The sequence below is a fragment of the Ranitomeya imitator genome, chromosome 5 (genome assembly GCF_032444005.1).
Source record: "Ranitomeya imitator isolate aRanImi1 chromosome 5, aRanImi1.pri, whole genome shotgun sequence".
Taxonomy (NCBI): Eukaryota; Metazoa; Chordata; class Amphibia; order Anura; family Dendrobatidae; genus Ranitomeya; species Ranitomeya imitator.
The window spans coordinates 545,274,141-545,298,060 of NC_091286.1; the positions used below are offsets into that span (position 1 = coordinate 545,274,141).

The window sequence follows — 23,920 nt, forward strand, 5'->3', positions numbered from 1 at the left end:
GCTAGGGTTGGGGCTAAAGTTACGGTTAGGGTTTAGATTACATTTACGGTTGGGAATAAGGTTGGTATTAGGATTAGGGGTGTGTCAGTGTTAGAGGTGTGGTTAGGGTTACTGTTGGGGTTAGGGGTGTGTTTGGATTAGGGTTTCAGTTATAATTGGGGGGTTTCCACTGTTTAGGCACATCAGGGGCTCTCCAAACGCGACATGGCGTCTGATCTCAATTCCAGCCAATTCTGCGTTGAAAAAGTAAAACCGTGCTCCTTCCCTTCAGAGCTCTCCAGTGTGCCCAAACAGGGGTTTAACCCAACATATGGGGTATCAGCGTACTCCGGACAAATTGGACAACAACTTTTGGGGTCCAATTTCTCCTGTTACCCTTGGGAAAATACAAAACTGGGGGCTAAAAAAATAATTTGTGGGAAAAAAAAAAAAGATTTTTTATTTTCACGGCTCTGCGTAGTGAAACATCTTCTCACAACACATCTAGATAAGTTCCTTGGGGGGGTCTAGTTTCCAATATGGGGTCACTTGTGGGGGGTTTCTACTGTTTAGGTACATTAGGGGCTCTGCAAACGCAATGTGACGCCTGCAGACCATTCCATCTAAGTCTGCGTTCTAAATGGCGCTCCTTCCCTTCCGAGCCCTCCCATGCGCCCAAATGGTGGTTCACCCCACATATGGGGTATCAACGTACTCAGGACAAATTGGACAACAACTTTTGGGGTCGAATTTCTCCTCTTACCCTCGGGAAAATACAAAACTGGGGGCTAAAAAATAATTTTTGTGGGAAAAAGTGTTTGTTTTATTTTTACGGCTCTGCATTATAAACTTCTGTGAAGTGGGTCAAAGTGCTCACACTAGATAAGTTCCTTAGGGGGTCTACTTTCCAAAATGGTGTCACTTGTGGGGGGTTTCAATGTTTAGGCACATCAGTGGCTCTCCAAACGCAACATGGCGTCCCATCTCAATTCCTGTCAATTTTGCATTGAAAAGTCAAACGGCGCTCCTTCCCTTCCGAGCTCTCCCATGCGCCCAAACAGTGGTTTACCCCCACATATGGGGCATCAGCGTACTCAGGACAAATTGTACAACAACTTTTGGGGTCCATTTTCTCCTGTTACCCTTGGTAAAATAAAACAAATTGGAGCGGAAGTAAATTTTTTGTGAAAAAAAGTTAAATGTTCATTTTTATTTAAACATTCCAAAAATTCCTGTGAAGCACAAGAAGGGTTAATAAACTTCTTGAATGTGGTTTTGAGAACCTTGAGGGGTGCAGTTTTTAGAATGGTGTCACACTTGGGTATTTTCTATCATATAACATAGTAACATAGTAACATAGTTAGTAAGGCCGAAAAAAGACATTTGTCCATCCAGTTCAGCCCATATTCCATGATAATAAATCCCCAGATCTACGTCCTTCTACAGAACCTAATTGTATGATACAATATTGTTCTGCTCCAGGAAGACATCCAGGCCTCTCTTGAATCCCTCGACTGAGTTCGCCATCACCACCTCCTCAGGCAAACAATTCCAGATTCTCACTGCCCTAACAGTAAAGAATCCTCTTCTATGTTGGTGGAAAAACCTTCTCTCCTCCAGACGCAAAGAATGCCCCCTTGTGCCCGTCACCTTCCTTGGTATAAACAGATCCTCAGTGAGATATTTGTATTGTCCCCTTATATACTTATACATGGTTATTAGATCGCCCCTCAGTCGTCTTTTTTCTAGACTAAATAATCCTAATTTCGCTAATCTTTCTGGGTATTGTAGTTCTCCCATCCCCTTTATTAATTTTGTTGTAGACCCCTCAAAATGAGTTCAAATGAGATGTGGTCCCTAAAAAAAAAAAAAAAATAAAAAAAAAAAAAAAAGGTAAAAATGAGAAATTGCTGGTCATCTTTTAACCCCTTATAACTCCCTAACAAAAAAAATTTTTTGGTTCCAAAGTTGTGCTGATGTAAAGTAGACATGTGGGAAATGTTACTTATTAAGTATTTTGTGTGACATCTCTGTGATTTAATTTCATAAAAATTCAAAGTTGGAAAATTGCGAAATTTTCAACATTTTTCGCCAAATTTCCGCTTTTTTTTTTCACAAATAAACGCAGGTAATATCAAAGAAATGTACCACTATCATCAAGTACAATATGTCACGAGAAAACAATGTCAGAATCACTCGCATCCGTTGAAGCGTTCCAGAGTTATGACCTCATAAAGGGACAGTGGTCAGAATTGTAAAAATTGGCCCGGTCATTAACGTGCAAACCACCCTTGGGGGTAAAGGGGTTAAACATAACCTATATTTAAGATTCCTCGCAACATTACTGCTGCTTCAACCACATCAGGCACTTAATGGCTGCTATGATTTAAACCAAGTTCAAACTGAAATAGTCTACATCCACAAAATAAACCAGAGGTAAAAGGTGATCGCTTTCGTCCATCATACATACACAAGTAGGTACTAGGAAGTAGTGAGAGTTTAGAACTGTAATTTAGGTCAGATGGCAGAAATGACTTTTCTATTGCAAAACTTTGCACCATTTGGTTTTAGCACTCCATGCTTTAAAGTAACTCTGCTAAAATTAACAAAAGCAAGAAAGCGTTTCTACTGCTACAGAGCCATGTTTTGTTTTTGAGCTACTAAAATTGTAAAGTATGAAGACAGCTTTCATGCACATCAATGTTTGACTCACAAAGACAGTACAATTTTTCAATTTTAAAAAAGTAAGCCCAGTGTTCGGCCAAAGACTGGGAGTTAGACTACTGCACCCTGTTTCATCTGCAAAATATTAATATACAGGTGCTTCTCACAAAATTAGAAAATCAAAAAGTTAATTTCAGTTCTTCAATACAAAAAGTGAAACTCATTATATAGAACTACATGGTGGCCCGATTCTAACGCATCGGGTATTCTAGAATATGTATGTATGTATGTATGTATGTATGTATGTATGTATGTATGTATATCGTGCTGTGAGTGGGGGTTAAATTCTGCGCCAATATCCCTGATTGGTCGGCCGGGCGCGACCAATCAGCGAAACGTGGTTCAAATCCCGCGCCAATTCGCAGCAGGACTGCGCCGGTCGCTGATTGGTCGCAGTATGTCGGGGGTTCGGGGTGCAGGGTATAGCACAGCCACGTAGTATATAGCACAGCCACGTAGTATATAGCACAGCCACGTAGTATATAACACACCCCACGTAATATATAGCACAGCCCACGCTGTATATAAGACAGGCCACGTAGTATATAGCAGCCACACAGTATATAAACACAGCCCACGTAGTATATAGCAGTGTGGGCACCATATCTTGTTAAAAAAAAAAGAATTAAAAAATAGTTATATACTCACCCTCCGGCGTCCACCGAAGCTGTCCCGATGTGCGCGATGCGGCCGCCAGCTTCAGTTCTCAGTGATGCATTGCGAAATTACCCAGATGACTTAACGGTCTCGCGAGACCGCCAAGTCATCTGGGTAATTTGGCAATGCATCACTGGGAACGGAAGCTGCTGGCCGCATCGCGAACAGCGGGACAGCTTCGGTATTTTTAACATTAGATCGTTTTACTATTGATGCTGCATAGGCAGCATCAATAGTAAAATGTTGGTCACACTTGGGTTAATAGCAGCGTTAAACGCTTTACACCACATTATGCAGCGCTGTAACGCAGTCCGTTGCACTGACTGCAGGGGAGTAGGGAAGGGCAAATTCACGGCCGGACTGTGCCCGTCGCTGATTGGTTACGGCCGGCCGGCACCAATCAGCAACGCGGGATTTCCGTTACAGAGAGACGGAAGTGACCCTTAGACAATTATATATATATAGATCATCAGTGTTATTTCTGTTAGGCTGGCTTCACACTCAGCGTATGAAAATACGGTCCGTATATTACGGCCGTAATACGCTGAAAAGTCCCGAAAATAGTGGTCCGTAGCTCCTCCGTAGGCAGGGTGTGTCAGCGTTTTTTGCGCATGGCATCCTCCGTATGTAATCCGTATGGCATCCGTACTGCGTGGTTTTCTTGCAGGCATGCAAAACCAACATACCGCTATAGAAGTGATCCATGTGTCCCAAAAAAAATAAATAAATAAAAATTTATATTTTTATATATATATTTTTTTTTTCCAGCGCTATACAGAAAATAATGTGTTTGTGTTTTATTTAACCCTTTACTACAATTGGATTAATAATGGATAGGTGTCATAATTGACGCCTCTCCATTATTAATTAGGCTTAATGTCACCTTACAATAGCAAGGTGGCATTAACCCTTCATTACCCCATATCCCACCGCTACACGGGAATGGGAAGAGAGTGGCCAAGTACCAGAATAGGCGCATCTTACAGATGTGCCTTTTCTGGGGTGGCTGGGGGCAGATGTTTTTAGCCAGGGGGGGGCCCAATAACCGTGGACCCTCTCCAGGCCATTAATATCTGCCCTCAGTCACTGGCTTTACTACTCTGGCGGAGAAAATTGCGCGGGAGCCCACGCCAATTTTTTCCGCCATTTAACCCTTTATTTTAAGAGCTAGAACGGCCAAATTTTGCAGATACACACTACTGACATTAGTAGTGTGGAATCTGCAAAAAAAATGGAGAGAAGACATGGTTTACTGTATGTAAACCATGTCTCAAATCATGTCGGGTTTTAGGAAGGAGAAAGAAAAAGCTTTCAAGCTGTATAGCGCTGGAAAAAATATTAATATATATACATATGTGTCTCACTGACATATATATATATATATATATATATATATATATATATATATATATATATATACCTATTCTATGTGTACACATTTATTCTACCTATTGGACTGTAAGCTGTCAGTGTGATTTTACTGTACACCGCACTGAATTACCGGCTTTTCTCTCTAACAGCGCTGCGTATTTCTCGCAAGTCACACTGCTTGTCCGTGTGTAATCCGTATTTTTCACGCTTCCATAGACTTTCATTGGCGTATTTCTTGCGCAGTACGGTGACAAACGCAGCATGCTGCGATTTTGTACGGCCGTAGAAAGCCGTATAATACTGATCAGTAAAATACGGCAGATAGGAGCAGGGGCATAGAGAATAATTGTGCCGTATTTTTTGCGAGTTTTACGGACGTAGTTTCTGCGCTCTTACGTCCGTAAAACTCGCAAGTGTGAAGCCGGCCTTAATGTTGATGATTATGGCTTACAGCCAATGGAAACCCAAAAGTCATTATCTCAGTAAATTAGAATACTTTATAACACCAGCTTGAAAAATTATTGTAAAATCCGAAATGTTGGCCTACTGAAATGTATATCCAGGAAATGCTCTCAATACTTGGTCGGGGCTCCTTCTGCATCAATTACTGTATCATTTCGGCATGGCATGGAGGCGATCAGCCTGTGGCAATGCTGAGGTGTTATGGAAGCTCAGGTTGCTTTGATAGCAGCCTTCAGCTCATCTGCATTGTTGGGTCTGGGGTCTCTCATCTTCCTATTGAAAATACCCCATAGATTCTCTATGGGGTTAAGGTCAGGCGAGTTTGCTGGCCAATCAAGCATAGTGATACTGTTTTTTTCTAAACCAGGTATTGGTACTTTTGGCAGTGTGGACAGGTGCCAAGTCCAAAAAGCTTGTCGGCAGAGGGAAGCATGAAGTGCTCTAAAATTTCTGGGTAGACGGCTACACTGACTTTGGTCTTGCTAAAACACAGTGGACCTACACCAGCAGAGGACATGGCTCCCCAAACCATCACTGATTGTGGAAACTTCACACTAGACCTCAAGCAGCTTGGATTGTGGCCTCTCCACTCTTCCTCCAGACTCTGGGACCTTGATTTCCAAATGAAATGCAAAATTTAATTTAATCTGAAAACAACACCTTGGACCACTGAGCAACAGTCCAGTTCTTTTTCTCCTTGGCCCAAGCAAGATGGTTCTGGCGTTGTCTATTGGTCATGAGTGGCTTGACACAAGGAATGTGACACTTGTAGCCCATGTCCTGGATACATCTGTGTGTGGTGGGTCTTGAAACAATGACTCCAGCAGCAGTCCATTCCTTCTGAATCTCCCCCAAATTTTTGAATGGCCTTTTCTTAACAATTCTTTCAAGTCTGCACTTATGCCGGTTGCTTGCGCACCTTTTTCTACCACACTTTCCTTCTACTCAACTTTCCATTAATATGCTTGTATACAGTACTCTGAACAGGCAGCTTCTTTAGCAATGGCCTTTTGTGGCTTACACCCATTGTGGAGTGTGTCAGTGACTGTCTTCTGGACATCTGTCAGGTCAGCAGTCTTCCCCATGATTGTGGAGCCTACTGAAACAAACTAAGGGACTTTTTAAATGCTTGGGAAGCCTTTACAGGTGTTTTTTGTTAATTATTCTAATATACTGAGATAATGACTTCCATAATCATCAACATTAGCAGAAATAAACACTTGAAATAGATTTGTAATGACTCTATATATAATATATGAGTTTCACTTTTTGTATAGAAGAACTGAAAAAAAATAAATAAAATCACTTTTTGATGATATTCTAATTTTGTGAGAAGCACCTGTATTGTCGTTCATACAAAAGATGGACAGGCCAAGTCCAACAGAGCAGGACAGCAAATGTTGAGTCCCTGCCCACCCGTGACACCATAGTCTCATTAGGTGAGCCTGTCCAGAAACAATGAAAGATCAGTTTACCCACCTTCACAGTACCATCATCACTACCAGTACAGATTAGTTGAGGACCCCGTCTGGCAGGGTAACAGGAATTCACAAATGACGTGTGTCCCTTGAGTCGCTTCACTCTCTCTCCTGTTTCACAGTCCCAAATTGCAACAGTTTTATCAGTTGAAGCAGAAAATAGTAAGCTGCAAGATAAAAAAAAAAAAAATATATACATTCAGTTATTACAAACTGGCATTCACAAACACAGCAACAGAAAGATTAAGAAAGTTGAAAGGAAGCTACTGACGAAGAGAATAGGGCTGCATTTACACTGGACGATTATCAGCAACAAGCATTGCTAGGACCGTTCATTTACCAATAACCGGCCAGTGGAAACAGGCTGCTAAACACTTGACAAACTAACAAAACATTCGCTTGTTGGGTGAAACAAATTTCAAGTTTGCTTAAAATGCATCTTTCATCACAGTGCATGTACATCATCCTGTGTAAACAGGACATGTGCTACCAAGAACAACGACAGTCTATGACAGAACAAAATATTACGGATTGTTTTGTGAGCCTGTGCATTGCCTGTTGAAAAAGGCTCAGTTTTTCTGTGTTGCTGATTGTTAGCCATTTAACAGCCACAATTAGCCAGTGTGTAGACCGTGTAACGGGGTGGTCTCTCCCAGCATACAGCGGGCCAAACACAAAGAACACGACAATGCAATTTGTTAAGGAAGTCGTTTTTACTAACAAAAAAAACTGTGTTAGGCTACTTTCACACTAGCGTCGGAATTCGGCCCGTCGCATTGCATCGGGCCGAGATTCCGACGCTAGCATTGTTAGCACCGCACAACGGGTGCAGCGGATGCATTCTCCGGCGCATCCGCTGCCCATTGTGAGGTGCGGGGAGGTGGGGGCGGAGTTCCGGCCGCGCATGCGCGGTCGGAAAAGCGGTCCGTCTGGAGCAAAAAACGTTACATTTAACGTTTTTTGCTCCCGGCGGTCCGCCACAACTCGGCGCAACCGTCGCACGACAGTTGCGATGTGTGTCAATACGTCGCAATGCGTCTGTAATGTTACGCTATGGGGCAAAAACGCATCCTGCAAAAAACTTTGCAGGATGCGTTTTTTCCCCTAAACGACGCATTGCGACGTATTACAAAAAATGCCAGTGTGAAAGTACCCTTACCCCGGAAACAGCAAGAAAAAAAAAACACTGTCAACTATCACACATACCTAGTCCGGATCAGCTAGGACCAGTGCGCTACACAACTGATAGGCCCAGTATGTTCTATCGCAGGGCTCCCCAACCTGTAGCTCGGGAGCCACATGTGGCTCGCGGCCCCATGAATTGTGGCTCGCGACTGTCTGCCAGCTTGATGCATTAGGTCCAGGTATAGAAAACGGGTATAAAAAGCTCATCTCAAAATGGTGAATTTTGTGAGTAGTCCTGCACAGAATTGCAGATCTGGATGCACATTTACTGGTCTTAGGGGTTTAGAGATGTTTTAGGTATGGTACGCTGGAGATTTGCACTACCTGTTAGAAGAGGTGCTCAAAGCTGGATGTGACAGTGTGTTGGGAGAATACCCCTGGATCTCAGTATACTGCTCTGGAGTGATTTCTGTGGAAAAGCTTTGGTTATCATTATACCTGTAATGGGGGCTTTGGTTGATACTACTTTGAAGGAGGTGGGAGCTGGATGTGGCTCGTGACCCTCTCTGTGCTGAATGTGGCTCGCGACCCTCTCTCTAAGCTGAATGTGGCTCTCAAGGTCAGAAAGGTTGGGGACCACTGTTCTATCGGGTATACTATAATTTGCCTGACCTGTGGTTCTGCCTAATGCGGTAACCGGGAGTTACCCAGAGCGAGGGTGGAATTCGATGAGTGCGAGAGGCGGCCCCTGCAGCGGTGCAGCGCAGCGCAGAGATTCACAAACTTCATTCTCTAAAATTATAATTCTGTTATTCTATCTATACGCAAGCTCACCCACTGAGGGGAGTATCTAAGGTTCACACAGCCCTGTTAGCAAACAATGTATCTAACTGAGAATTTAAGTTTGGCGCCAAACTATCTAAAGTCTGCGCGCGCGCTCCCACCTGGATTCCTGTGGTGGGGCCTGAGTTCAGGACTTACCAGAAATGGCTGTCTAATTGTCCAAATGGTCGTTTAGCTGGGAAACTGGAGTGGATCCTGGGCTGTCACCAGCAGGGTAGTTTTTGCCTGACAGGCTAGCAGAAGGCTATTCACGTCACAGCAGATACTTTGGGTGGAATCTAACTCTGTATTCCACCGTAGTTGTCTCCCCAACGTGATTTTTCTCTCCTGTGTTCCGGTCACTTCTGTCTCTTACTAACTGCACTTCCAAGATGGCCGCCAGCAACTCTCAGTCATCCTTCAGATTTCCAACTGTCCCTCAGGACGGCTCAAACTGGTTATCTCCCTGTGTGCCAACTGACAGACAGGTGACAGTCTTCTGAATCTGCAAACCGCTGCCATCTAGTGGCTAAAACACCATTAACATCTTTTATGTTTACACAGGTAATTACCGTATATACTTGAGTATAAGCTGAGATTTTCATCCCATTTTTTTGGGTTGCAAGTCCCCCTCTCGACTTATACTCGAGTCATACCCAGGGTTCGGCAGGGGAGGGGGAGCGGGGGCTAATTATACTCACCTACTCCTAGCGCGGTCCCTGCAGGTCCTTGCTTCCCGGGCGCTGCAGCTTCTTCCTGTACTGAGCGGTCACATGGTGAGTATAATGAGGAGGAGAAGCGCTGCGCGATATTCACCTGCTCCTCATTCCGGACGCCACTCCGTCTTCAGCATCTTCTGCAGTGACGCTCAGGTCAGAGGGCGCGGTGACGTGGTTATTACGCGCCCTCTGCCTGACCGTCAGTGCAGAAGACGCTGAAGATGGAGTGGCGCCGGAACGAAGTCAGGTGAATATTGAAATTGCCGGGGGCCTGAGCGATGGAGAGGAGAGTATGTGATTTTTTTTTTTTTTTTATCGCAGCAACAGCAAATGGGTCAAGTGTCTGTATGGAGCATCTTATGGGGCCATAATCAACATTTGTGAAGAATTATATTGGGCAAATGTGTCTATGGAGCATCTTATGGGGCCATTATTAACATTTGTGCAGCATTATATATGGGGCATATTTTAATATGGAGCATCTTATGGGGGCCAATCATTAACTGATCATTATATGGAGCTCCTGATTCAATATGGATATTCAAAAACATTTAACCCCTTTCTGACATGGGACGTACTATCCCGTCGAGGTGGGGTGGGCCCCCATGACCACGGACGGGATAGTACGTCCAGCGCGATCGGCGGCGCTCACGGGGGGAGCGCCGCCGATCGCGGCCGGGTGTCAGCTGTTTATCGCAGCTGACATCCGGCACTATGTGTCAGGAGCGGTCACGGACCGCCCCCGGCACATTAACCCCTGGCACACCGCGATCAAAGATGATCGCGATGTGCCGGCGGTGCAGGGAAGCTTCCCGCAGGGAGGGGGCTCCCTGCGGGCTTCCCTGAGCCCCCCGCAGCAACGCGATGTGATCGCGTTGCTGCGAGGGTCTCACCTCCCTCCCTGCTTCCTCCAGCCCCGGATCCAAGATGGCCGCGGATCCGGGTCCTGCAGGGAGGGAGCTGGCTTCACAGAGCCTGCTCATAGCAGGCTCTGTGAAGGCTGCAGCGCTGCATGTCAGATCAGTGATCTGACAGAGTGCTGTGCAAACTGTCAGATCACTGATCTGTGATGTCCCCCCCTGGGACAATGTAAAAAAGTTAAAAAAAATTTTTTCAAAATGTGTAAAAAAAAAAAAAATATTCCTAAATAATGAAAAAAAAAAAAATATATTATTCCCATAAATACATTTCTTCATCTAAATAAAAAAAAAAACAAAAAAACAATAAAAGTACACATTTAGTATCGCCGCGTCCGTAACGACCCGACCTATAAAACTGGCCCACTAGTTAACCCCTTCAGTAAACACCGTAAGAAAAAAAAAAAAAACGAGGCAAAAAACAACGCTTTATTATCATACCGCCGAACAAAAAGTGGAATAACACGCGATCAAGAAGACAGATATAAATAACCATGATATCGCTGAAAGCGTCATCTTGTCCCGCAAAAAACGAGCCGCCATACAGCATCATCAGCAAAAAAAAAAAAAAGTTATAGTCCTGAGAATAAAGCGATGCAAAAATAATTATTTTTTCTATAAAATAGTTTTTATCGTATAAAAGCGCCAAAACATAAAAAAATGATATAAATGAGGTGTCGCTGTAATCGTACTGACCCGAAGAATAAAACTGCTTTATCAATTTTACCAAACGCGGAACGGTATAAACGCCTCCCCCAAAAGAAATTCATGAATAGCTGGTTTTTGGTCATTCTGCCTCGCAAAAAATCGGAATAAAAAGCGATCAAAAAATGTAACGTGCCCGAAAATGTTACCAATAAAAACGTCAACTCGTCCCGCAAAAAACAAGACCTCACATGACTCTGTGAACCAAAATATGGAAAAATTATAGCTCTCAAAATGTGGTAATGCAAAAAATATTTTTTGCAATAAAAAGCGTCTTTCAGTGTGTGATGGCTGCCAATCATAAAAATCCGCTAAAATACCCGCTATAAAAGTAAATCAAACCTCCCTTCATCACCCCCTTAGTTAGGGAAAAATTAAAAAAAATGTATTTATTTCCATTAGGGTTAGGGCTAGGGTTAGGGTTTGGGCTAGGGTTAGGGTTTGGGCTAAAGTTAGGGTTAGGGCTATGGTTAGGGCTACAGTTTGGGTTGGGGCTAAAGTTAGGGTTGGGGCTAAAGTTACGGTTAGGGTTTAGATTACATTTACAGTTGGGAATAGGGTTGGGATTAGGGTTAGGTGTGTGTCAGGGTTAGAGGTGTGGTTAGGGTTACTGTTGGGATTAGGGTTAGGGGTGTGTTTGGATTAGGGTTTCAGTTATAATTGGGGGGTTTCCACTGTTTAGGCACATCAGGGGCTCTCCAAACGCGACATGGCGTCCGATCTCAATTCCAGCCAATTCTGCGTTGAAAAAGTAAAACAGTGCTCCTTCCCTTCCGAGCTCTCCCGTGTGCCCAAACAGGGGTTTACCCCAACATATGGGGTATCAGTGTACTCAGGACAAATAGGACAACAACTTTTGGGGTCCAATTTCTCCTGTTACCCTTGGGAAAATACAAAACTGGGGGCTAAAAAATAATTTTTGTGGGAAAAAAAAAGATTTTTTATTTTCACGGCTCTGCGTTATAAACTGTAGTGAAACACTTGGGGGTTCAAAATTCTCACAACACATCTAGATAAGTTCCCTGGGGGGTCTAGTTTCCAATATGGGGTCACTTGTGGGGGATTTCTACTGTTTAGGTACATTAGGGGTTCTGCAAACGCAATGTGACGCCTGCAGACCATTCCATCTAAGCCTGCATTCCAAATGGAGCTCCTTCCCTTCCGAGCCCTCCCATGCGCCCAAACAGTGGTTCCCCCCCACATATGGGGTATCAGCGCACTCAGAACAAATTGGACAACAAATTTTGGGGTCCACTTTCTCCTGTTACCCTCGGGAAAATACGAAACTGGGGGCTAAAAAAAAATTTTGTGGGAAAAATTTTTTGTTTTATTTTTACGGCTCTGCATTATAAACTTCTGTGAAGCACTTGGTGGGTCAAAGTGCTCACCACACATCTAGATAAGTTCCTTAAGGGGTCTACTTTCCAAAATGGTGTCACTTGTGGGGGGTTTCAATGTTTAGGCACATCAGGGGCTCTCCAAACGAAACATGGCGTCCCATCTCAATTCCAGTCAAGTTTGCATTGAAAAGTCAAATGGCGCTCCTTCGCTTCCGAGCTCTGCCATGCGCCCAAACAGTGGTTTACCCTCACATGTGGGGTATTGTCGTGCTCATGACAAATTGTACAACAATGTTTGGGGTCTATTTTCTCCTGTTACCCTTGGTAAAATTAAACAAATTGGAGCTGAATTAACTTTTTTGTGAAAAAAAAGTTAAATGTTCATTTTTTTTTAAACATTCAAAAAATTCCTGTGAAGCACCAGAAGGGTTAATAAACTTCTTGAATATGGTTTTGAGCACCTTGAGGGGTGTAGTTTTTAGAATGGTGTCACACTTGGGTATTTTCTAAAATATAGACCCCTCAAAATGACTTCAAATGAGAGGTGGTCCCTAAAATAAAATGGTGTTGTAGAAATGAGAAATTGCTGGTCAACTTTTAACCCTTATAACTCCCTAACAAAAAAAAATTTTGGTTCCAAAATTGTGCTGATGTAAAGTAGACATGTGGGAAATGTTACTTATTAAGTATTGTGTGACATCTCTCTGTGATTTAATTGCATAAAAATTCAAAGTTGGAAAATTGCGAAATTTTCAAAATTTTCGCCATATTTCTGTTTTTTTCACAAATAAACGCAGGCAATATCAAAGAAATTTTACCATTGTCATGAAGTACAATATGTCACAAGAAAACAATGTCAGAATCACTGGGATCCGTTGAAGCATTCCAGAGTTATAACCTCACAAAGGGACAGTGGTCAGAATTGTAAAAATTGGCCCGGTCATTAAAGTGCAAACCACCCTTGGGGGTAAAGGGGTTAAAACTACTGATGTCACCACCTTCTGGCGAAGATCTGACATACCAAGGTTCTCTGACATTGTGGACAGACTAAAGACGCATAATACCCTGGATTTAAAATTTGCAATAGCTAATGGATGTTTGCATAAATACGACAAAAAATGGAGCATTTGGAACACTAAACCCCAAACCTTAGATTAGTTAATGTTATTTTATTAAATTTCTTTTCGTTTCTAGATTAATGGTAGCTGCCGTGCTACTTTGATGTATATAGTTCTGAATTTAGAAATTCATGGAAGCTTATCTATTCAAGACAGCTCAATACTGTAGCAAATATACAAATAATTACAAATCTGTCTATTACCAATAAAGTTGTTTTTCTTTCCTCTCCCTCTCCCAACCCCTCACCTCCCCCCTCTATCCCAATTACTAATGCGAAATATCACACATATAAATAAAATGCAGATGTCTTGAAATTGTTAAAATGTTCAATAAAAATGTTTGAAACAAGGATAAAAAAAAAAAAAAAAAAAAAAAACTACTGATGTCTCAATTAATTTTACTTTTATTGGTATCTATTTTTACTTTTGACATTTACCGGTAGCTACTGCATTTTCCACCCTAAGCTTATACTCGAGTCATTAAGTTTTCCCAGTTTTTTGTGGCAAAATTTTTTTTTTTTTTTTTTGGGGGGGGGGGGGGGAGGGTGGAGGTCGGCTTATACTCGAGTATATACGGTATATCTACTAAAATAGCTGAACGCTACATGCACAGGTTGCGGATTTGCCTGTGAAATTTTCTGTGCAGATTCTGCATTTCTTGGCAGAAAACGCAGGTCAAAATCTGCACTTTTTTGCGGGTTTTGTGCGTTTTTTTTTGCGGATTTCATACATTTTTTACCCCTGTGGATTTCTATTATGGAATGGGTGCAGAAAGGCTGCAGATTCGCAAAAAGAAGTGACATGGTCCTTTTTTGAATCTGCTGCGTTTTCTGTGAGGAATTTTCCCCACCATTAGCGCAGCATTTTTTCGCTCGTGGATTTACATAATACTGTAAATCACTTGCGGATCTGAGCGGGAAAAAAACGCTGCGGATCCGCAGGAAATCTGCAACATGTGCACATACCCGAAGAAGGGGTGTGGAGTGGGAATCTTCAACCACCCCCTCACAAGTGTATGGATTTTTCCCAGGATTTACACTAGTGGTCTATCTTGGATAAGGAAAGGCTATTAACCCCTAACCCCCAAAGCTTTTTTTCAGTTTTGCGTTTTCATTTTTCACTCCCCTCCTTCCCAGAGCCATAATTTTTTTTATTTTTCTGTCAATATGGCAGTGTTAAGGCTTATTTTTTGGGGGACGAGTTGTACTTTTGTACGATACCATTGGTCCATGCCGTGTACAAGAAATAAATTCCAAGAGCGGTGAAATTGCAAAATAAAGTGCAATCCCACACTTTTTTTTTCTTTTGGCTTTTTTGCTAGGTTCGCCAAACGCCAAAACTGACCTGCCATTATGATTCTCCAGGTCATTACGAGTTCATAGACACCAAGCATGTCTAGGTTCTTTTTCATCTAAGTGGTAAAAAAAAATCCAAACTTTGCTATAAAAAAAAAAAATAAAAAAAAAAAGTTGAAAAAAAATGCGCAATTTTCTGATACCTTTGGCGTCTCCATTTTTCGTGATCTCGGGTTGTATGAGGGCTTATTTTGTGCATGCCGAGCTGTTTTTAATTATACCATTTTGGTGCAGATACATTCTTTTGATCGCCTGTTACTGCATTTGAATGCAATGTTGCGGCGACCAAAAAACGTCTATGGCGTTTTGAATTTTTTTTCTCCCTACGCCGTTTAGCGATCAGGTTAATTCTTTTTTTTATTGATAGATCGGGCGTTTCTGAAAGCAGCGATACCAAATATGTGTGGGTTTGATTTTTTTTTATTGTTTTATTTTGAATGGGGCAAAGGGGGGGGGTTGGTGATTTGAACTTTTATAGTTATAAAAATTTTTTTTTTTTTTTTACTTTTGCCATGCTTCAATAGCCTAGAAGCTGGCATAGCCTGATCGGCTCTGCTACATAGGGGAGATGCTCAGATCACACCCATGTAGCTGAATTACAGCATTGCTATGAGCGCCGACCACAGGGTGGCGCTCACAGCAATCTGACATCAACAACCATAGAGGTCTGCAGGAGACCTCTGGTTGTTATGCCAATGCACCTGACCCCCGATCACGTGACGGGGTCAGCGGTGCGCGCATTTGCAGCCGGATGGCCGGAAGCTCTTGATAAATGCCGCTGTCAGTTTGACAGCGGCATTTAAACAGTTAATAGGCGCGGGTGGATCGCGATTCCACCAGCGCCTATTGCGGGCACATGTTAGCTGCTCAAAACAGACATGTTCGCCGGAGCCCGCATCAAAGCGGGGGTTCTGCCATCGGACGTACTATTCCGTCAGCTGGCAGAGAGGGGGGGTTAATGTTAAATTTCTCAGTTATTCTTTGCAAATCATCTCTTCAGAGAGGAAGCGGACTAGCACTCTAGTGTCACCAATTGGAAGTAGCAATCCTAACAGTCAATGTCGACCCTTTAAAGGGAACCTGTCACCCCCAAAAATCGATGATAAGCTAAGCCCAACCGGCATCAGGGGGTTATCTACAGCATTCTGTAATGCTGTAGATAAGCCCCCGATGTAAGGGTACCGTCACACAGTGCAATTTTCATCGCTACAACGGTACGATCCGTGACGCTCCAGCATTGTAACAATATCGCTCCAGCGTCGTAGACTGCTGTCACACTTTGCAATCTACGACGCTGGAGCGATAATTTCATGACGTATGTGCGATGTAGAAGCCGTTGGTTACTATGCGCACATCGTATACGATATATGTTATACCATGCGATCATGCCGCCACAGCGGGACACTAGACGACGAAAGAAAGTTTCAAACGATCTGCTACGACGTACGATTCTCAGCGGGGTCCCTGATCGCAGGAGCGTGTCAGACACCGAGATATCGTAACTATATCGCTCGAACGTCACGAATCGTGCCGTCGTAGCGATCAAAATTGCACTGTGTGACGGTACCCTTACCTGAAAGATGAGAAAAAGAGGTTAGATTATAGTCACCCAGGGGCTGTCCGGTCCGATGGGCGCCGCGGTCCGGGGGCTCCTATCTTCTTACGACGACGTCCTCTTTTTCATGCTGCGGCTCCGGCGCAGGTGTACTTTGTCTGCCCTGTTGAGGGCAGAGCAAAGTACTGCAGTGCGCAGGCACTGGGAAAGGTCAGAGAGGCCCGGCGCCTGCGCACTGCAGTACATTGCTCTGCCCTCAACAGGGCAGACAAAGTACGCCTGCGCCAGAGCTGCAGTGTGAAGAAAAGGACGTCATCGTAAGAAGATGGGAGGCCCCGGACCGCGACGCCCACCGCAGCGGGAACGCCCCTGGGTGAGTATAATCTAACCTCTTTTTCTTATCTTTCAGGATACATCGGGGGCTTATCTCTTATCTACAGCATTACAGAATGCTGTAGATAAGCCCCTGATGCCGATGGGCTTAGCTCATCATCGATTTTGGGGGTGACAGGTTCCCTTTAATGAGCCTTGTCACATGACTTAGGATAAAGCCAAACCAGATTCTGAATTTGCAGACACTGTTTCGGGATACTGCCCCTCGTCAGTGCAAAGTGGAGATCTGGTTTGGCTGATTGAGAGGCGTCAGACCGGGATCCAAGAAGTATAGTTTCTCCCTGCGGAGAGTGACATGTTAAGCATGTCGAGGTGAGGAGATATAAAGAATTTATACAGGACTTAAAGTTAAACATGTAAAATTTGCACCTGCCATTTTTTCTAGGAATTCAACTCTACGCCTAGGATGACAATTTCTGTAGAATTCAGAAGTACAGCACCACATCCCTGCCAATACATACACAGGCATAGTGTAACTCAAATAATGTATTATACTCATTGTATCAGGTTGCTTTGATTTAAGAACATTGACAAATCAAAATTCAGTTAGTGAAGTTTTATCAACATAGTGTAGTGTGATTCATAAATTTACAAATACACAGTAGTAGTGAAATAGTTGTAAGTGGTGTGATACACTTTAGCGTTACTTGCTAGGCATATTAGATGTACTCACACTACAGTTTTCCGCTACAACCCTCCTCCCACAGCACATTATTTTAAAGGTGTGCTTGTAAAGCTAATGCCAGAACGGAACCCCACATATTCCATGGGGTTGTCATAGGCACTCCAATTGTAGTACTAGGCTGGTGCTAGATCAAGAAATGCTGCATATAGAACTACCCAGCTAAGGATGCCAGATCGATGCAAAGTAACTGTCATCATTTGGGCCTCGCTTAGGTATTAAACAACTGGATGAAACGCATATGCCTTAGGGTATGTGCACACTTTCAGTATTAGGCAATGCTTTGGAAGCAGCACATGTCTGCTGTGTCCAAAGCGCTGCCAACTATTCACCGCATCCTATACATTGTACTGGTGATATTTATTGCATCTCCACAAGATAAATAGACATGCTAATGTCTGGAAAGATGCGGCTCATGTCCGTCTCCGCAGGTAAGCAGAGGGGCGTCTGTGCACGCATAGTGGTCATGAGATTTCTTGAAATCATCCACTATGCTGTAACTTCTGGATGCTGCGGATTGGATGCTGCGTACTTGCAGTGTTTACTGGTTGTCAGCACATACCCTAAGGGTGCGTGTCCACGGTCCGGATTGTCGGCGCTTTGGACCGAGCGAAAACCCCGCTGGGCCCAGAGCACCGCCCCCTTCTGTACGCGCGGTGATTCTGGATGTATTCATTGTACACATCCGGAATCTTCACACCCTACACATAGGGCCCTGCCCGCACCTATTACGGGCACATGTCAGCTGTTCAAAACAGCTGACATGTCCCGGCTTTGATGCGGGCTCACCGCTGAGCCATGCATCAAAGCAGGGGATCTGACCTCGGACGTACTATCCCGTCCGAGGTCAGAAAGGGGTTAATGTTGCACACCAGAAAAACAAAACAATATAATAAAAGGGTTAATACTGCTTATTTTATATACCTGGAACAAGAAACATGAAAAACGCCTTTAATTCTCAGAAAATGATTTGTTACCCTACCTGCCGTCTGTATTATAATGAAGTTCCATCACGGCCCCACTGTGACCCTTTAAAGTTGCATAGTTATCACAATCTCCATAAACATTCCACAGAACTGAAAAAGAAGGAAATGGAATATTCAGATACAAAGTATGATCACTGCAGATTGAATTCAATATGTAAACAACTTACAAAAACTATCTAGAAGCTTTTCTTAGGGTATGTGCACACGTCCGGATTTTTAGCGTTTTTTTTGCGGAATTTCGCTATAAAAACGCTATAAATCCGCATAAAAAAACGCTAAAATTATGCATCCTATCATTTAGAATGCATTCCGCATTTTTTGTGCAGATGTATGCGTTTTTTTCCGCAAAAAAAACGCAATCCGCAAAAAGAATGGACATGCTCATTCTTTTTGCGGATTTTTTGCGGATTTAATAGCAAAACTGACATTCAGGAAAAAAAAAAAAAAAGCAAAAAAACCGCAAAAAATCAGCGCAAAAAACGCGCAAATTCCGCGAGAAATCCGCGCTGAAAAAAAACGCGAATTTCTGGCAGAATTCTCAGGATTTTGTCAGGAAAAAAACCTGACGTGTGCACATACCCTTAGGGGACGCCTCTCCTCCTTTTGTAGTTTTTTGAGGGATCTGTCAGTAGAAACAATCCCCCTAAGCAGTCTATGTGGGTACGCAGGTCATGGGAAGCTGAATAAAATGATAGAATGATGACTATTTTGAGTCCATGTTGAAATATACAGAATACACCATGACAGAGCAGCATTTCTCATCATACATTTACAGACAGACAATGCTCATAGTGACACAATCTTGAGAACGGTTTATTTATTGTCTGAAGACCTTTCAGTTCACAACAGTTTTAACCCCTTAGTGACAGAGCCAATTTGGTACTTAATGACCAGGCCAATTTTTGCAATTCTGACCACTGTCACTTTATGAGGTTATAACTCTGGAACGCTTCAACGGATCCCGCTGATTCTGAGATTGTTTTTTCGTGACATATTGTACTTCATGTTAGTGGTAACATTTCTTCGATATTACTTGCGATTATTTATGAAAAAAACGGAAATATGGCGAAAATTTTTAAAATTTTGCAATTTTCAAACTTTGTATTTTTATGCCCTTAAATCAGAGAGATATGTCATAAAAAATAGTTAATAAATAACATTTCCCACATGTCTACTTTACATCAGCACAATTTTGGAAACAAAATTTTTTTTTGTTAGGCAGTTAAGGGTTAAAAGTTGACCAGCAATTTCTCATTTTTACAACACCATTTTTTTTTTAGGGACCACATCACATTTGAAGTCATTTTGAGGGGTCTATATGATAGAAAATAATGAAGTGTGACACCATTCTAAAAACTACACCCCTCAAGGTTCTCAAAACCACATTCAAGAAGTTTATTAACCCTTTACGTGCTTCACAGGAACTGAAACAATGTGGAAGGAAAAAATGAACATTTAACTTTTTTTTGCAAACATCTTAATTCAGAACCATTTTTTTTTATTTTCACAAGTGTAAAAACAGAAATGTAACCATAAATTTTGTTATGCAATTTCTCCTGAATACGCCAATACCCCATATGTGGGGGTAAACCACTGTTAGGGCGCACCGCAGAACTTAGAAGTGAAGGAGCGCCGTTTGACTTTTTCAATGCAGAATTGGCTGGAATTGAGATCGGACACCATGTCACATTTTTAGGCTACGTTCACATTAGCGTTGCGCCGCCGTGCGTCGGCGACGCAACGCGCGACGCGCGCGTTTTGCGACGCGTGCGTCGTTTTCCGACGAAAATCGGACGCACAGAAAATGCTACATGTAGCGTTTTCTTGCGTCCGACGCTAGCGTCGGAAACGACGCACGTGGCGAAAAACGCCACCAAAACGACGCACACGCGTCCCCTATGTTAAACATAGGGGCGCGTCGCCGCTGCGTCGCCGGCGCAACAGCGACGCACATTGGCGGAACGCCAATGTGAACGTAGCCTTAGAGAGCCCCTGATGTGCCTAAACAGTGGAAACTCCCCACAAGTGACACCATTTTGGAAACTAGACCCCTTAAGGAACTTATCTAGATGTGTGGTGAGGACTTTGAACCCCCAAGTGCTTCACAGAAGTTTATAACGTAGAGCCGTGAAAATAAAAAATCGCTTTTGTTTACACAAAAATGATCTTTTTGCCCACAAATTCTTATTTTCACAAGGGTAACAGGAGAAATTAGACCACAAAAGTTGTTGTGCAATTTCTCCTGAGTACGTCGATACCCAATATGTGGGGGTAAACCACTGTTTGGGCGCACGGCAGAGCTCGGAAGGGAAGGAGCGCCTTTTTGGAATGCAGACTTTGATAGAATGGTCTGTGGGCATTATGTTGCGATTGCAGAGCCCCTGATGTACCTAAACTGTAGTAACCCCCCACAAGTGACCCCATTTTGGAAACTAGACCCCCCAAGGAACTTATCTAGATGTGTGGTGAGAACTTTGAATGCCCAAGTGCTTCACAGAAGTTTAGAATGCAGAGTCGTGAAAATAAAAAATATTTTTTTTTTCACAAAAAAAGATTTTGTAGCCCCCAAGTTTTTATTTTCACAAGGGTAACAAGAGAAATTGGACCCCAGAAGTTGTTGTCCAATTTATCCCGAGTACGCTGATGCCCCATATGTGGGGGTAACCCACTGTTTGGGCGCACGGCAGAGCTCAGAAGGGAGGGAGCACCATTTGACTTTTTGAGCGCAAAATTGGCTGTCGTGTTTGGAGACCCCCTGATGTACCTAAACAGTGGAAACCCCCCAATTCTAGCTCCAAACCTAACCCCAACACACCCCTAACCCTAATCCCAACCTCATCCATAATCCTAATCACTAGCCCTAACCATAATCACAACCCTTACCCCAAAACAACCCTAATGTCAACCCTAACCATAACCCTAATCAAAACCCTAAATCCAACACACCCCTAATCCTAATCTCAACCCTAACCTCAAACCTAACCCTAATCCCAATACACCCCTAATCACAACCCTAACCTTAACCCTAATCCCAAACCTAACCCTAATCCCAAGGGTAACCCTAATGCCAACCCTAATACCAACCCTAATCCAAACCCTAACCCTAATCCCAGCTCTAACCCTAACTTTAGCCCCAACCCTAGCCCTAACCCTAGGGCTACTTTCACACTTGCGTCGTTTGGCATTCCGTCGCAATCCGTCGTTTTGGACAAGAAACGGATCCTGCAAATGTGCCCGCAGGATGCGTTTTTTGCCCATAGACTTGTATTGCCGACGGATCGTGACGGATGGCCACACGTCGCGTCCGTCGTGTACTGGATCAGTTGTGTTTTGGCGGAGCGTCGGCACAAAAAAACGTTCAATGAAACGTTTTTTTGTACGTCGCATCCGCCATTTCTGACCGCGCATGCGTGGCCGTAACTCCGCCCCCTCCTCCCCAGGACATAGATTGGGCAGCGGATGTGTTGAAAAACTACAGCTGCTGCCCACGTTGTGCACAATTTTCACAACGTGCGTCGGTATGTCGGGCCGACGCATTGCGACGGCCCCGTACCGACGTAAAGGTACCTTCACACATAACGATATCGTTAACGATATCGTTGCTATTTGTGACGTAGCAACGATATCGTTAATGAAATCGTTCTGTGTGACAGCGACCAACGATCAGGCCCCTGCTGGGAGATCGTTGGTCGCTGAATAAAGTCCAGAACTTTATTTCGTCGCTGGACTCCCTGGAGACATCGCTGGATCGGCGTGTGTGACACCGATCCAGCGATGTCTTCACTGGTAACCAGGGTAAACATCGGGTAACTAAGCGCAGGGCCGCGCTTAGTAACCCGATGTTTACCCTGGTTACCATGCTAAAAGTAAAAAAAAACAAATACTAGATACTTACCTAACGCTGTCTGTCCTCCAGCGCTGTGCTCTGCACTCCTCCTGTACTGTCTGTGAGCCGGAAAGCAGAGCGGTGACGTCACCGCTCTGCTTTCCGGCTCACAGACAGTACAGGAGGAGAGCAGAGAAGCAGAGCGCAGCGCTGGAGGACAGACAGCGGTAGGTAAGTATCTAGTGTTTGTTTTTTTTAACTTTTAGCATGGTATCCAGGGTAAACATCGGGTTACTAAGCGCGGCCCTGCGCTTAGTTACCCGATGTTTACCCTGGTTACCGGCATCGTTGGTCGCTGGAGAGCTGTCTGTGTGACAGCTCTCCAGCGACCAAACAGCGACGCTGCAGCGATCCGGATCGTTGTCGGTATCGCTGCAGCGTCGCTTAATGTGAAGGGGCCTTAAGTGTGAAAGAAGCCTAACCCTAAGTTTAGCCCCAACCCTAACCCTAAATTTAGCCCCAACCCTAACCCTAAATTTAGCCCCAACCCTAGCCCTACCCCTAACCTAACCCTACCCCTACCCTAACCCTACCCCTAACCTAACCCTACCCCTACCCCTAACCTAACCCTAACCTAACCCTAACCCTACCCCTAATTTTAGCCCCAACTGCTGTTCTCCTGCCGGCCGGCAGATGGAGACAGATGGCGGGCGCACTGGGCATGCGTCCGCCATGTTCTGCTGCCGGAGGAGGAGCAGCAAGAGGATCCAGGGACCTAGGTGAGTATGCTAGGGTCCCCGAATCCCCCTATTTCTCTGTCCTCTGATGTGCGATCACATCAGAGGACAGAGAATTACACTTTACTTTTTTTTTTTTTTTTTGCGGTCGCCGGTAAACAGTTAATTACCGGCGATCGCAAAACAGGGGTCGGTAATACCGACCCCGATCGTGCTCTTTGGGGTCTCGGCTACCCCCGGCAGCCGAGACCCCAAAGATTCTCCCGGTGCCGGCCGGCGGGCGCACTGCGCATGCGCCCGCCATTTTGAAGATGGTGGCGCCCACCGGGAGACACGAGGAGCATCGGGGGAGCTAGGTGAGTATTGGGGGGCCACCTGGGACCCCTTTTCTCTGTCCTCCGATGTGCGATCACATCGGAGGACAGAGAAATTAAAAAGAGATCGCTTTTTTTTTTTTTTTTTTTTTTTTTGCGATCGCCGGTAAACGGTTAATTACCGGCGATCGCAAATGCGGGGTGGGTTAAAAACCCCCCGAATCATGTTCTCTGGGGTCTCGGCTACCCTCGGCAGCCGAGACCCCGGAGAAAATCGGCCTCTGGGGGGCGCTATGGACTTTTTCCACAGCGCCGTTAATTAACGGCACTGTGGTTTAAGTACCCTTAGCGGCCGCCGTTAAAAGGCGTATCGGCGGTCGCTAAGGGGTTAAGTTTCTGTTTGTTATTGTAAAACATTAAAGGTACCGTCACACTGAACGATATCGCTAGCGATCCGTGACGTTGCAGCGTCCTGGATAGCGATATCGTTCAGTTTGACACGCAGCAGCGATCAGGATCCTGCTGTGATGTCGTTGGTCGCTGCAGAAAGTCCAGCACTTTATTTCGTCGCTGGACTTCCTGCTGACATCGCTGAATCGGCGTGTGTGACGCCGATTCAACGATGTCTTCACTGGTAACCTGGGTAAACATCGGG

At 44.1% G+C, this 23,920-nt stretch overlaps 1 protein-coding gene across 1 annotated transcript in view; it reads right to left on the reverse strand.

Annotated features, from left to right (window-relative positions):
- Positions 1–23,920, reverse strand: part of SNRNP40 (small nuclear ribonucleoprotein U5 subunit 40) — a 72,356-nt gene that overhangs the window by 28,268 nt on the left and 20,168 nt on the right. Inside the window, exons 3-4 of the mRNA XM_069727611.1 lie at positions 18,385–18,478; positions 6,673–6,838 (exon numbers count right to left, since the gene is read on the reverse strand). Coding sequence (XP_069583712.1) covers positions 6,673–6,838; positions 18,385–18,478 — 260 coding nt within the window. The remainder of the gene's footprint in view (positions 1–6,672; positions 6,839–18,384; positions 18,479–23,920) is intronic.